The sequence below is a fragment of the Saccopteryx bilineata genome, chromosome 1, assembly GCF_036850765.1.
Source record: "Saccopteryx bilineata isolate mSacBil1 chromosome 1, mSacBil1_pri_phased_curated, whole genome shotgun sequence".
Taxonomy (NCBI): domain Eukaryota; kingdom Metazoa; phylum Chordata; class Mammalia; order Chiroptera; family Emballonuridae; genus Saccopteryx; species Saccopteryx bilineata.
Window position 1 is genome coordinate 235,371,086 of NC_089490.1, and position 15,911 is coordinate 235,386,996.

Here is a 15,911-nt window from a genome sequence, read left to right on the forward strand (position 1 = left end):
TGAAGAAACTTCTCTGAAGTTTAGGGAAATACTAGTTAGACAAGTGAAACAGCTCATTGCGGCAATAAGAAAGGAATCTTCATGAATATTTGATACTGTTAATTTCATCCATCAAAGATCATATAGCATCATTAGGCAATGTTTCAAAGGTCACATAGGAAGTTATAGTCTGATCCAAGCAGAAGACAAGGATATTCCATCATTTACCAACAGACAATTTCCACACATGTTTATTCAAGCCACAAAGATAAAGACATCGTAAAGTTGAAGTATAGAACTAATGAAGGTCATTAAGAATGGAGTCCAGGCCCTGGCCGGTTGGCTCAGCGGTAGAGCGTCGGCCTGGCGTACGGGGGACCCGAGTTCGATTCCCGGCCAGGGCACATAAGAGAGGCGCCCATTTGCTTCTCCACCCCCCCCCTTCCTCTCTGTCTCTCTCTTCCCCTCCCGCAGCCAAGGCTCCATTGGAGCAAGGATGGCCCGGACGCTGGGGATGGCTCCTTGGCCTTTGCCCCAGGCGCTAGAGTGGCTCTGGTCGCAGCAGAGCGACGCCCTGGGGGGCAGAGCATCGCCCCTGGTGGGCAGAGCCTTGCCCCTGGTAGGCGTGGCGGATGGATCCGGTCGGGGGCATGTGGGAGTCTGTCTGACTGTCTCTCCCCGTTTCCAGCTTCAGAGAAATGCAAAAAAAAAAAAAAAAAAAAAAAAAAAAAAAGAATGGAGTCCAGTGAATTCTAAAGGGAACATCTGAGCCTTGCAAACAAACCACAAGGTGGTGTTCTTCATCCCGTTCCATATGACAATTCAAATAATTTTAATGCCTCTCATTCATTCAGCCTAGAATCTTTAAAAAAAAAAAAAGCCAAGCCATTTTGTAACTCACAACCCGTCAACCGAAATGCCAAACTCCAACAATCACACACAAGGCAACACCTCAGACCTCCCAATAGAGATCCCACTAGATCATGGGCACGTGCTCTGCACAGGTCTGTCTGACAGGCTGTTATAAATCTTCCTGCAGAATGCTGAAATACAAAAGACAGTCTTACAGCCTTAGATTGCAGTAGCTTCAACAAACCAGGGAGGAAAGCAAGCAAACCAACACACACATGTAAAAAGAGATACAGCTGGAATTATACTATTTTCTGCAGCATTTCAGAAAGAAAATCTTTAATATCTGTCATTTCATTTGCTTAAAAAACTGGAGTGACTCTTTCTATAAACTTGTGACAGTGCTCTGGCTGCTGGCACTAAGGAATTTCTTATTCACACACAAGCATACACCACACACACGCATGCATAGTTCTGTGATGGTTCACAGGACTAGTTCAATACCCTCAAGTCTCTTCTGTAAATACACGCTGCTGATGGATTTATACATTTCTCACAGTGCCGTATAGAAGACTACATACAGACCGGAAGCACAGTGCCCTCTGGTGCACATACACAACACAAAATAAAGCACTTATATCACAGTATCTACATAGACACAGACACACAAATGCAAAACAAAGTTTGGTGTCTCCATGAATGCTAACCCAGTCATTGGGAAATTGGAAGCTTCTATTGCAAAAAAAACAAGCCAAATAAAATTTTTATAAAACATTGTCCATTGCATCAATCAATACAACATAGTCCATTCAGGCAACCACTTGTACAGTCCTCTATTTCATGGATCCATGGGGTTTAGGGTGCAGGCAGTCTGTTGGATTTAATATCCGACCCCTCTGTGTAACTCATTCAGAATTAAACACAAAAGAACAGTGAAAGACAAAGGCCGTGTATCTCAATCCCCTTGTAGATTGGCCTTGGCTGCCATGTCCTATTTATTTCTTTTTATCTCTTCATTTCTGACTGCGCCTGAATGTAAATTACCTATTTGGTAAAAGACATTATACATCGACTCATCTTCTCACTGACTAGTAGAAAACAGCAATCAACTTAAGCTAAAAAAAAAAAGAACTCAGCAAGGTAAAAATAAAAAAGAAACACCAAGAAAATTTTTTGCTGTTTACAGTGATGGACTCAGCTTCAAAGTTAATTAGAATTTACTTGATAGCAGAGGAGTCTTCTAGAATTTGAAAGGGAAGTACAAGTGGTCACCATTATCTCATCCTTCTAGACTGTTAACCTTTAGGAGAAATATGTTTACATAACATGAAAACATTACTAAGGTGAATAGTAAATAATAACCTTTCTGATAAGAACCCTTTCCCCTCTGAAGCATCGCCTTAGAGGAAGTTATTTATACACAACGTTCAAGGGAGATATCTCTGCATTGACTTTCCCTTTGCTTCATACCTGTAGATCTTGTATCTTGTGCTAAATCCCTGCCGGCTTCTGTCCACAAAATCTGTGTATTCCTGTGAGCGATGGAAGGGTCCCTTATCAGACAGGAGCCAGTCGAAGGGGCTTGTGGCATGCTGATCCGAGACAGCGGCAACCGCTAAAACCCAGCAATGAAGACTCAGGGCTATCCACTCCCATAGAGCCATCAGAGAGAGAAATTCAGCACCAGGTCTGCACCGCCATATCATGCTTCCTCTGGGGACTTAGAGCCTTCATTCTCTTAGCTTTCCCTCAACACCTAGACAAAATACACAGGCGATTAGTTAGCCCCGGTAAGGTTCTTTTCTAACCATTAAGGTGTTGAGATGGCTAATCCTTTTTTATTTTTTTTAATCTATTATCATCATTTTAAATCTGACAATAGCAAAAGTAACTAAGTAAACCAAAATCCTTTCTTTTTGTGAAAGCTAGACCCCTTTCCTATGGGTATCTTTCTAAACTGATTGGAAAATAAGTCATGAGTCATAATGGGTTTATTATGACAGTGTAATGGTAGATTGTGAAAACCTAGAAATCGACAATCTGAAGTTTTGACTAATAATTCCTTTCTCTGCTTCAATGTTTTAGAACATCAAACACTATCTAAATAAATAATGGATGTTTACCTGTGTTATAAATCATGTTATAAATTTTTATACTAAGTGTAGTTTATTGTTCAGATGTGTTAGAAACATGCCTTAAAATGAGTGAAAGATATTTAGGTAGTCATTTGCATAGCATATATAAAGTTGAATGGAATAAAACTATAGGTTTAAGAATACAGGAATAAAAATAAATAAATAATGGTTTATATGTGAGTATGTGTGTCTATCTCTCGATATAGATAAATGGATGTGTGGTGGGGGAAGAAGTAGAGGTGTATGTTTGTTCAAGTATTTTTTTCTATTACCCTATTAGAAACAAATTTTCCAGATTATTCAAACAGAATCCTACTTAAATTATTACTATAATCTCTAAAAGCTTGAAATGTGCCTCTTTGTAGTATTCATGAGCTAAATAGGTATACCTACAAAATTCATATTCACACAGAAGCCAAGACAATGCAGATTATACAAAAATTATAAAAGCACATATATTAATTATATGAGCAATCAAATATAAAGTGACAAGAGGTGTAACCCCAGTGTGCCATGGCAAAGGGACTTTACACAAAGCAGCTGATGCAATATCTGTATGATGCAGAAAAAAGAATCCTAAAAATACATGAATTCAACTCTACTTTCCCTCTTCCCAATTTTTCCAATATTATTATTTATAGCACATAGAATGATGCAGTATATAAATTCTACTAATGAGAAAGTTTTGGTTGTGAAAGTTTTTAGTCAGCAACATCTCTTTAGAAAGCAATCAAAATGCACAGTATTAGGTAAAATCTTTTAATTATACTGTCATATTTCTCTGGTGTTTGGATAAAGCAATCGATAGCTTTAATTTGCTTTCTAGTCATAACCCTATAATTCATAATTCAATCTTAAGCTATTTATATATGAGACATACAGCAATAATTTTGCAACTAAAAAGTGTGTCAAAACACGGATACAATATGACTGGACCAGATCATCAAAGTCAGAGTTTTAGCTACCACACAATAAAAAGGACTAATAACCATGAACTATATGAGTTGCCCAATCATATGACTTACTTCACTGGGTGATTAAAAAATACCATCTTTGCATACCACACAGGAAGTCTTTCAAGTGAATACATTTAAAAAATGATTTATCAGAAGACAAGATCACATTACCTAACAGAAACATTTTAAAACGGGGATTGGGAGATGCTGGATTTCCATCAGTTATTTGTATAAATGGAGAATCGTCAAATGATTCAACTCATTATTTCCAATTCTGATGGGGAAAACAGTTATTTTTTTGTTTACATATTATCTTTCTTACATAGAAACTATCATTTTTCTTACTATTAGTATCTTTCACTTACATTCGTAAAATAAGAATTATTATTATGCATAATGGTGTAGTATAATGCCCCTGTGACTAACAAGTATTTTATCTTTTTTATTCTGCAGATCAAACATAGTCAAATATACAACATTTAATCGCTGTTACAAAATGGTATATTTTCTTCTGTAAAGCAGCAGGAATAGTGCCTAGCATGTGGTAAGGATATTAGGAATGTTTCAAAGCATATTTGCTCCTGGCATGAAATCATGTAGTTGCACACCTAAAGTCTTATATTAAATCATAAAATTAAACCAAACTCTGTTCAAGTGCATGATCTATAAGACACAGAATATTACAGAAAAAGTAGGAAGTAACTGACCCAGGTGGCATTCAAGGCTCTAGTTCTCAAATTTTGTGATTTATCAATATATAATTACATAGACCACTATATTTATTCATTTCATTATCAAATGTGTTAAAGAGGTTTCATGGTCTTTATTCTCTAATATTAGTATATAGGAGGATAGAAAGATTTTCTTCAATTATATGTATGTATTGGAATGATCTAAACATGGGTATTTATTTATTCATTTGGTTCTATTTATTTATTTACTTTAATTGAAGTTATTGAGGTGACATTGGTTAATAAAATTATACAGGGTTAAGGTGTACAATTCTATAATCCATCATCTGTATACTGTATTGTGCGTCCACCATCCCAAGTCAAATTTCCTTTTATCACCATTTATCCCCCTTTTACCCTCTCCTACCTCCCCCACTCACCTTCTCTCTGGTAATCACCATACTGTTATCTGTGTCTATAAGGATTTTTTTTTCTTAATCCCTTCACCTTTTTCAGCCAGACTCACAACTCCCATTCCTTCTGACAGTTGTCGGTCTGTTCTCCTATCTATGAGTCTGTTTTTATTATATCTGTTAGTTTATTTTGTACATTAAATTCCACATATAAGTGAAATCATATGGCATTTGGCTATTGCAAAACTTTAAGATTTCCTTCCTTTTTTTGCCAAGTAGTATTCCATTGCGTAAACATAGCACAGCACTTTTATCCACTCATCTACAGATGGGCACATGGGCTGCTTCCAAACCTTGGCCATTGTAAACAATGCTACAGTGTACATAGGGATGCATACAATTCCTTTGAATTAGCATTCAGATTTCTTTGGATATAGTCCTATAAGTGGGATCACTGGGTCATAAGGTAGTTCTGTTTTTTAGTTTTTTGAGGTAACTCCATACTGCTTTCCACAGTGGCTGAATCAGTCTGCATTCCCACCAAAAGTGCAACAGAGTTTTACTCTACATCCTTGACAGTACTTATTGTCTATGGATTTATTGATGCTGGCCAGTCCGACAGATGTGAGGTGATAACTCATTGTGGTTTTAACTTGCATTTCTCTGATGATTAGTAATGTTAGTAAATTAATATTTTCTTATGTCTATTGGCCATTCTGTATTTTCTCTTTGGAGAATTGTCTATTCAGTTCCTTTGCCCATTTTTTGGTATTGATCTGTATAACTTCTTTAGAAGCTTTTAATATTAATTCTTATCAGCTGTATCATTGGTGAATATGTTCTCCTATTCAATGGGTTGTCTTTGCATTTGTTGATGGTTTCTGTCTGATGTCGCTTATACTAGAATCACAGGAATTATTAAATAAGTAAAATAAATATTGTCCTGTGAATTATATTGTATCAAAACCAGGGATAGAAGATAAATTTAGGAATGCACTGACAATATTTATAACCCCACCTGTTGAAAGTTTGAACATTTTCATTTCCTGAGAATGAATAAAAAGAATCTGAAAATTCTTATTTTGAAATTAAAAATAAAACTTTCCTGAATGATTAGGACCTTTTAAAAAATAGAAGACTGGATAAAGAAGATGTGGCACATATACACTAGGGTATGCTACTCAGCCATAAGAAATGCTGACATCGGATCATTTACAACAAAATGGTGGGATCTTGATAACATTATAGGGAATGAAATAATTAAATCAGAAAAAAACAAGAACTGCATGATTCCATACATTGGTGGGACATAAAAACGAGACTAAGAGACATGGACAAGAGTGTGGTTTTACAGGGTGGGGGGGAGTGGAAGGGGGAAGGGTACACAAAAAAACTAGATAGAAGGTGACGGAGGACAATCTGACTTTGGGTGATGGGTATGCAACATAATTGAATGTTAAGATAACCTGGACATGTTTTCTTTGAATATATGTACCCTGATTTATTGATGTTACCCCATTAAAATTAATAAAAATTTATTTATAAAAAAATAAGGTTTTAAATAATTTTAGCAAACTTTCTTCAAACGTTTCTTAAAAATAATATTGCTTTCTGCATGACTGCAGAAGATACACTTTTCTTTAAGTTTCTCCATATAATAACATCAGATTAAATAGTTCATTTCACCCTCGACTCCAAGGTAAGTTTTGGTCTCATTGTAGATCAATAGGTTTGTTATCTATATGATTACCAATTTCCAAGATTTCTCAACTTCATCCCACTGTTACGTCTTGTTCTTAGAATCTATCAGGAAGTCTTTATTTACAGCATTATAAATGCCTTTGCTGGAAAAGTTAGCATTGTACTTACAGTTTTTCAACTAGGATAATTATTGAAAATTTTTTTGAAAAACTAATTTCCAAAGGTTTGCAAAATGGTAACGAAAGGCGCTGTCTGAAAAGGCAGAGGTAAAAGGCTTATTATCTTTGTACCTGCACAGAGTTCCACAGAGTATGTTTTTTAATTAACTGTTTTCTCAAATTCCTTTTAAATTTGCACTGAAGTGACAAAATTGTTTTACTGGAAATAGATGTTGAATTCTCCTCATAACTAGAGTAACTTTTCACTATCAAACTATTCTGAAGAAACAGCAGAATCATATTTCCATTCATAATCACCATATTAAATCCAGATGTCTGGCCCTTGTTGGGTAGATAGCTCAGTTGGTTACAGCACCATCCCGATATGGCAAGGTTGCAGGTTCAATCCCCAGACTGGACACATACAAGAATCAACCAATGTGTGCATAAATGAGTGGAACAACAGATCAATGTTTCTTTCTCCCCCTTCTTATCTCTCTAAAATCAATTAATTTTTTTTTTAAATCCAGATGTCTATCAACATTATTTCCATTCCATTCCTGTATTATTTCCATCTTTATTTTAAATTGTCTTTGGTTTCACTGTTAAGAGTGTGCAGTTATACATTTTTTGAAGCATTCCTCAGATTTTACTTTAAAATTAGACTTTGTAATTTAAATATATTATTTAAAACATAAAACATCCTACATCTGAACTTTACTTTTTTGTCTCTGACCACTTTTCTTATGAATTGGAAATAAGTATAATTTGAACCTTAACCAAGATTTTTGTTATATGATCCCCTATGCTAAAACCCTGAGATAATTTATATTTAAAATACAAAGAGAACCCAGGTGACTCTGAACTTGGAGATTCTGAGAACAAGTTCCCTGCAGACTGAGGAATGGATTTCCCCTTCTCTTCATTTTTTCCTAATCAGTCCCACCATTAGGCAATAGCATTTAACTTTCTCTTTATTGGTAGGACAAGACTGTATTGACAGGATCAAGCAAAAGATCAGTTCGTTCTGCAATATAGTGTCCTCAGAGGAATAAGAAGCCCTCATTAAGATGGGGAACGCTTAAAGCGGTAATTCAGTGGCATGATATTGCCTGATCAGCTAAAATAAATAATGAGAAAGACCATCTGGAGTACAGGTGTAGCAGTTAAATGACTAGAAAGAGTCACTTCTAAGGCCAATCTTAACCTATGGAATGCAACTGAACACGTAGAAGCCTAGTTCTTTAAAAATATATATAAGAAGAAGGAAAGCAAGAAGGTACAATAGTGATATATTAACTAACAGATTAATGTAATGACAATCTCTTGCTAGTGTGAGAAGATGACATGAAATAGCTCATCAAAGTTTTTAAAAAGGACTTCAATTCATATATGTCCCATAACTTTACTGTGTATAGGACAGGGTGTTAACCATTAACAGGCCACAGGGGTTCCTACAACGTAATTCCCACTAACAAGTTCTTTATAATTTGGTCAAATGATCACAAGTGTTCAAGAAGGTAACAGTAGTATTAATTGTGAAACTTTAGAAGATTCATGAATGGAAATCATACAGTCTATATTTATTTTAATAACTTACATACTACCGCATTCAAAAGGATTTAAGGTAGTTATTAACCCATCAGGATATTTGTCTTTAAAATTCAAAAGGAATTGCCAATTCTAACAAGGGTGCCCTCCACACTTTCTGTGGTATCCTGTCTTTGGATAACCTCAGGTTTTTTTGAAGCCTGGAGTTAAATGATATTTTCTTTGTTTTAGGGTTTATTACTTACTAGTTTTTAGCTTCTTATAAATTTGTTTTATTTTTTGAGGGAAATGGCAAGAAAATGTATAAAAAAATAAAAACTTAATTGTTGGTATAATTTTCAGATGAACTCAGTGATAAGTTGAATAACTAAAAGTCAGAATGGCTTTCTTCTCATTTCTATGTATTACTGTGTATTTCATCAAATGTGCACAGATCAAGCAAGCATTACTCTGTACACCTGTTGAAGTACAGAAAACAGTTGCAAATCCCTATTTCTATGGAAAATAGCACAAATTATGTCATGTATACAAAATTTGATATCTCGTAGAACTTCTTGACACCTTTATAAAATAAAATGCAAAATTCTACTAAATTAGGCTATTTAAAGATTCATTCCCTTTAAGTAAACAATCTATAAATTAAAGAAGAACAATTTGGTGTCATTTGAAGTCTAAAATTGCAGATCATAATCAGTATTTAACTGAATTCATAAATAAATGCATTATACTAAAGTAATGATGTAAATCATTAAATAATGGAATTTTCATTGTTTTATTAATTTGATTATATGCTATAGATGAGTCATAAGCAGTCAAACATGAAAATTTGTATATATATGCTCACAGGAAGAGGCTGTATTGCATAATTTCTATACCCTGGGATATTTTCATCAAACTTTATACTTGAATTTTACAGCTATTCTAGAATAGCAATGCCTTTAAAACTACTATTCTTACATCCAATGATGTTTCCTGCCCAATAGTACCCTTAACATGTATATATACTTTTAGCCACTGTCCTGAGTTTTCATTCTGTGCCTCCTTAAAATAAAGCTTGTTAGAAATGATCCTTATAGTCTTCTATTATCTGGCATGTTTGAGAACATAGAAAAACTGACCTTAATTGAAAATTGATGATTGATTTTCAGCAAAATATTAGTCACCTCATTCCACTGAAATTTTATTATATCTTCCATTGTGAGATACCAACTGTTCCATGTGGGTTGGTTAGTTGGGTTTTTTTTTTTGTTTAGTAATATTATAATTTATAATAAGATGAGTAATTGAGCCTGTTAGATTAATCTTACAATTTGACTGAAGAGCAGATAAGTAAATTAAGTCAGTCTCACTATGATTATACTCTTTAACCCAATAAATCATACTTATAATCTCAAAGAATTAGTTTTGTGATTTTTTTAGTTCATAGTACATGTCTTAAAATATATTAAACTGAATCACATTTAGTTGATTAAACCATAACCTTAGTTGAAAACTTTAGAAGATTCATAAATGGGAAATTTTTTAGTCTACAGTTATTTTAATAATTTGCATACTACCATATTTGAAAAGATTTACAGTAGTTATTAACCCACAAGAACTAAAAATACCAGAGGTGCTCGACAACAAGCCAACCAATCCAACATCAAGTAGGTAAGTCTTCATCTGTCATTCTCCAATGCCTTCTACACCACCACCTAATAAAGCTGTCAGACCTTCACGTGTTTCTAATTAGAGAATGACTCTTTAAAAATGAACCCTAGAACATCTCACTCAGTAGCCAGAAATGTGGGAAAGTATGGACTTTCACATGGTGTTGGGCCTTGCACTGGCTGGCATTGGTAATATATTAGAGGTTATATAAATTTTCTTCTAACAATAAGCCCCTGACTTCCTTATTATTTACCAACATACAATATTGACAATACTTGATATTTTTAAGTATCACTGTTGTCAATATATTACTTTTAACTTCTAAAAAAAACTATGTCTTCAAACTTAAAAAATTATAAAGAATTACATTTCAGAAGCAAAGTAAACTTACATAAAAGATAATCTATATTCTTGAAGAGGGTTTTTTTTATTGATTTGGAGAGAAAAAAAGAGATAGAGAGAGAGAGAGTAATATTGATTTTTTGTTCCAATCATTCATGTAGTCATTTATTTGTTGATCCTTATATGTGGCCTGACCAAGGATCGAACCCACAAACTGAGCATATAAGGATGAAACTCTAACCAACTGAGTTAGCTGGCCAAGGCATTAAAGAGGTTTTTTTAACATAAAAGTAAAGAGCCAGATTTTGAAGAATATTATAAAAAGTATAAATAGGACATTACCATGTCTGATATATAGAGACTACTTAATATTTATTATATCCAGGATATCATCTATCTACTATAAGTAATTTTAAAAATTATGTTGTCTAAACATATTAGAAATTATCTTCTAAATAATAATAATAGGAGTCAGTATTACAGAACCTATGGGAGACCAAAACTTAATTATAGATAAATTTTCAATGAACATCATTTTTGTGTCGAAAAAATCATGTGGAGATAGATTAACCTTTTGTTTACCTTAATGACTCAATATTATTGATGAGAAAAAATATTTTTGATAATTAATCACAGCAGTTTTTATTGCAGTTGCTGATTCTTACTCTAAATCAGAGATAATTTTCTTAAATAGCAGCTGTCTAGGAAGGGTTTTAAAAGCGATAATCACATGAATTACCTTTCCTATTTATTTTGGCCCACCTCCCTATTTCCATGTGATAGTAATTGGTTGCTTTGTCCTTCAAACTGGTTAAATAAGAGATGCATTCAAACATCTGCATTGTACAATGGCCAGAAGGTACAAATGAAACCTGTGAGAGGTCACTCTAAAAGGACACTTATGTTTCCCCACAGTTTTGTCACTACTCAAATATAATTAGTGTTAGCCCAAATACAGAGATACCTTGAAAACATCAATAATCTGTCCTTATCTAATAGTTCTGAAATAGGAGTGACGTGTTGTAAAAATGTGTGTGCACTGGAGGGAAGGGTTATAAATACATAACCTATGTCTTCACTCAAAGGTGAGAGAGATGCTTATAACAAGTATTTTGGTCTAAAAAAAAAAGTTTTAAGATAAATTTTTAAAATCATGTAGAGTGCCCCTTAAGAAAGTGTGTAGGATTTTCTCTTTTGTAGTTATTAACTTTAAGTTTCAGTTCCCAGAGACAATTGAATTCTCTTCTCTTTGTTCCCATTTGAAAAACAAAAAGTGCTGTTTTGGGACAATTGTGAATGACAGGTTGAAACTTTCGTTATGTAGAAAGAGTGTATCTTACAAATCCAGAAAACTCAGGTTCCATCCTAATTGCTTTATTCAAGGTAATTTTTTGAATTAAAATTCACAAGCTTTTTTTTTAACAACTCCATCTGAAGTGAAATTAGTCATATGGAACAAAAAATACTTTTCACTTCTTGCTATGGTTCATTGACAACTAGAAAGTACTTTTTTATTCTATTTCGGAAACCTTAGTCTTCTTCCACATCATTCCATAGTACAATCTTAAAAATAATACTTATGACATTTATAAAATATACTGTAACTTTGTCATTGTACATTAGTGACAGGTCTGAATGAATAATCAGAAAGATTATTACTGTAAACATAGGTAGACCATTCAACTTAAATGTTTTGAGCAAGAAACTCTTGGTCGGTGTATTAATATGTTTGGTGTTATAAAAGAAAAGGTTGAGAAAAGAATATGTTAATTATCTTAAGGGAACATTCTTTACCACTTCACAGTATGACTTATTCAACCTTTAATGATTTTCTTCTAAAAATGTAGGTTGTGTTTATTATTACTTGAGGTGTTGTTTCACTGCTGAAAAAGACTGTTCCACCATTTCTATTTATTTATAGATCTACAGGGCTGATTTTCAAATCATCTGCAATGTTAGCACACTAAAGACACGAAAACCACTTAAATATGTTGTCTACCCCAGGAACATCCTGACTAAATTAACTTTTTTTCTATATTTACTTTAGCTATGACAGAAGGAACTTCTGCAAACACTACTAAATTGCATTCCTAAAAGCAGTAACAAAAACTTGAATGATAAAAATATATGCAGATCAAAGATATTACAAATTGTAAAGCAAAAATTTATTATAAGCAACGTACAAATGGAATTTTGTAATATAATATCTGAGTGAACCCATGCTTCAAGTTTTAAGTTTATTCCTTAATTGGATGTAATCACTTTTCCCCCAATGGCTTATATTTGTAGTCATTAATTGATGTGTTTTCTATTTTATTGAATTTATTGGGGTGACATTAGTTAACAAGATTATACGGGTTTCAGGCATACAATTCTATAACACATCATCTGTATATTGTATTGTGTTAATTTCACTCATATATAAAATCTAATGAACAAAATAAACTAAAAAAGAAAATTGAAAGAGACGCATAGACAGAAAACAGACTGACACCTGTCAATGGGGGTGGGGGCTATGGGTCTGAATGAAAAAGGTGAAGGAATTAAGCAAAATAAAGAAAGTTCACTTGACATATTTTATAGAAAATCTTTTTGGTCATGAGAGTGGATATTTAATGAATCTACAAAGTAGCAGCAATGTGTTTATATATATTGGCCCCTATTTGACATTGAAAATCTAAAATGCATGTTTGCTCAACTCTGGTCTTCCCAGGGCTAGATTGTTTTATAATAGTGTAATAGTCTGCAGATAGCTTTTAAAATTACCAAAATGCAAGACTCCAGAAAAGTTAATAAAAAACAGCTCAATCCTGATGAGGTTGGCTAATAGTAACAAAAATCAGGAAGAATAAGTCTATCTGTTAAGTATTCTTTCACAATAAATCTATAATGGAATTTAAATGAAACACACCATTATGAGACCGTAAGTCTTATACAGCAGAGAGCTACAATACATTTGAAGGTAATGTTAACATATTTATTAACTTAATCAATAACTGTGTATTTTATAGATTTAATTTTCTGGAACTATAATGTGGTAGTTTCTTTATTAGCTATTAAAGAAAATGTGTATGCTTTGGGTGCTTTTAAAGGCACAATATCTCAGTAAATTTGGGTTTAGGCATTAAAACAAATACTCTTAAAAATTCATTAGAAGTTAAAATAGGTCACATTGAGGATAAGTTGTATATCATTAAGTCTAAACATAATAAAAATTAAATTTTTAAAGAAATTACAAATTGGGATTAAAAATAGCAATGAATATAGAATGAGAATCTATAAGATTTCTTAATTTATTAGATTGCATGTCATTTTCCACATTTAATTTATATTTGGTTTGTTAAAATACACATTTTAAAAATTAACAAAACTATTTCAGGATAAAATACCTTGTAATACACTTAGTTCATTAAATATATATATATTAGTTATATCTTTCAGTCTTGGGGGAAGTTGGTTATTAGATCATAACTGGCTTTATTTCAATTATTAGAGTATCAAATAGTTATTCATGATTTACTACTCTGAATACATCATTGAGAAGTGTCTCAGAACTGTTTAAACGAACACTTTATTACAAACATTAACCGAAGAAATCGGATTCTCAGCTTATGAAATAATTATTTTTGGAGACATTGTAACTGGACAGGTCTCAAATGAATAATTGGATATAAATAGTCTTAATAACTCATCAAATATGCCTTGAATGAGGGTGATAAAAATCTTATAATGTTATTGATGAGGATATTTGATGACCAGTATAAAATGGTTAGAGTGGTTATTTGATATCACTAAGAAAAAAAAGAAGAAAAAAAGGCTAAGCCAGGACTTCAGATACATTTTCAGTGGAAAGGCCATTAGTGTTCATGATGAAATTTCATCTTCAGAAATCATTTCTAGATATTAGAACAGAATAAACAGTATTAAACTATCCCTTTCTTTTAAGAATCAAGATCATCCACCAGCAATCAATAATACTCAAACACAAATTATTTTTTTTGTTTTCTTCTCCTTTGGAACTTTTGGAATATAATCATTAAAATCATAAAAGCATATAGGAATGCATGGAGAAACTGGTCAAAATTGCACTCTTAAATTTGTCTCAGTGAAATTACCCAAGTAGTTACTAAATTAAAACACCAAAGATGGCAGATGTCAGCTAAGTAACTCTAATACACTGAATATATGTTATAAAAGATGTTAAAAATTGATGGTCTTTTTCTGAGTTTATCCATTTTGAAAGTTGTTACATAAGAATATTTTGATCTTATTTTCAATTAAACTAATAAAGATTGTCAGGTTAGTAATATAAATCTGCTAAGGAATCAGACTTTCCTTTTGCTGAATGACTCTGAGAAGTCTAGCAAGAGCAACTATTTCTGTAAGACTGTTCTCTGAGAATTGCATGAAAGCTAAGTTAATATAATGTAATCAAGAACTAATGTGCCTTGAGGAGTGTACTTTTTAATGTTTATTATCAGCTCCACAACATCAAGATAAAAATATTATTCAAACTCATTAGACACCGTGACACCACAAAGAATAGTTGATACTAATATTTAATTTTTAAAAAAAGTTGAGTCAATATTACTTCTTGCATAGACAGAGAACTTTATCCAAAAAGACAAAAATAAAACAAATGTAAATGGTATCTTTTCTAGAATCTATTTTGTTTTCATGATGTTCGCCTTTTTAAGGCATCCATATATCGTGTCATTTTATCTACAAGAATATTATAAAGTAGGTGGGAGATAAATGAAAAGTGATCAAGAACTCCTAATGGGATCCCATTAATGAGGTAGAACTAGACACAAAGCCAGGGCAAGGATCCCAGACCCATCTCACTCTGCTTTGGATAATAACCTACTAGGAAGTAAAGAGAAAAACATTAACAGTCTTAAAAGACTACTGCATTAATCATAAGTCACAATAAAATCCAAATATCTTTGTGATATTTTTAAATAAAAGATAAATTTGAGCTAAACGTGCACAGTCTGGTGTTACATTTCTGTTTGTGTGAACTGTTAGTACTAATATCCAATTTTCTAAATTTAGACACTTATTCTACTCAGTAACTGAGCATTCTGGAGGTAATATTAAAAAATCAAAACAGCCTGACCTGTGGTGGTGCAGTGGATAAAGCATCGACCTGAAACACTGAGGTCACCGCTTCAAAACCCTGCACTTGTCTGGTCAAGGCACATATGGGAGTTGATGCTTCCTGTTCTTCCTCCCCCTTTCTCTCTCTCTCTCTCTCTCTCTCTCTTCTCTAAAATGAATAAATAAATAATATATTTTAAAAAAAATCAAAACAACCAGAAATATAGGAAACTGAAGCATAGGTTCAAGGCATCAAAGTTTTGAAGTCTTATCCCTTGAGTGCTTTGCACATGTAGAGAGAAACACACAATGGCAATATTCTGAAAAGAAATTCAATTTCTATTTAAAGAACACCTAAATCTATGGGTAAAACTAATTTTACATATGCATATGTGTAGATAACACA

The 15,911-nt window shown here is 32.9% G+C and overlaps 1 protein-coding gene across 4 annotated transcripts in view; it reads right to left on the bottom strand.

Annotated features, from left to right (window-relative positions):
• BRINP3 (BMP/retinoic acid inducible neural specific 3) overlaps window positions 1-15,911 on the bottom strand; it is a 327,366-nt gene that overhangs the window by 191,313 nt on the left and 120,142 nt on the right. For 3 of the 4 annotated variants that reach the window (XM_066253514.1, XM_066253513.1, XM_066253515.1), the window contains one exon: window positions 2,299-2,584. In XM_066253514.1, coding sequence (XP_066109611.1) covers window positions 2,299-2,534 — 236 coding nt within the window. In that variant the 5' untranslated portion in view covers window positions 2,535-2,584. Of the gene's footprint in view, window positions 1-2,298; window positions 2,585-15,911 lie in introns of those variants that run through there. The other variant, XM_066253517.1, reaches the window with a different exon arrangement.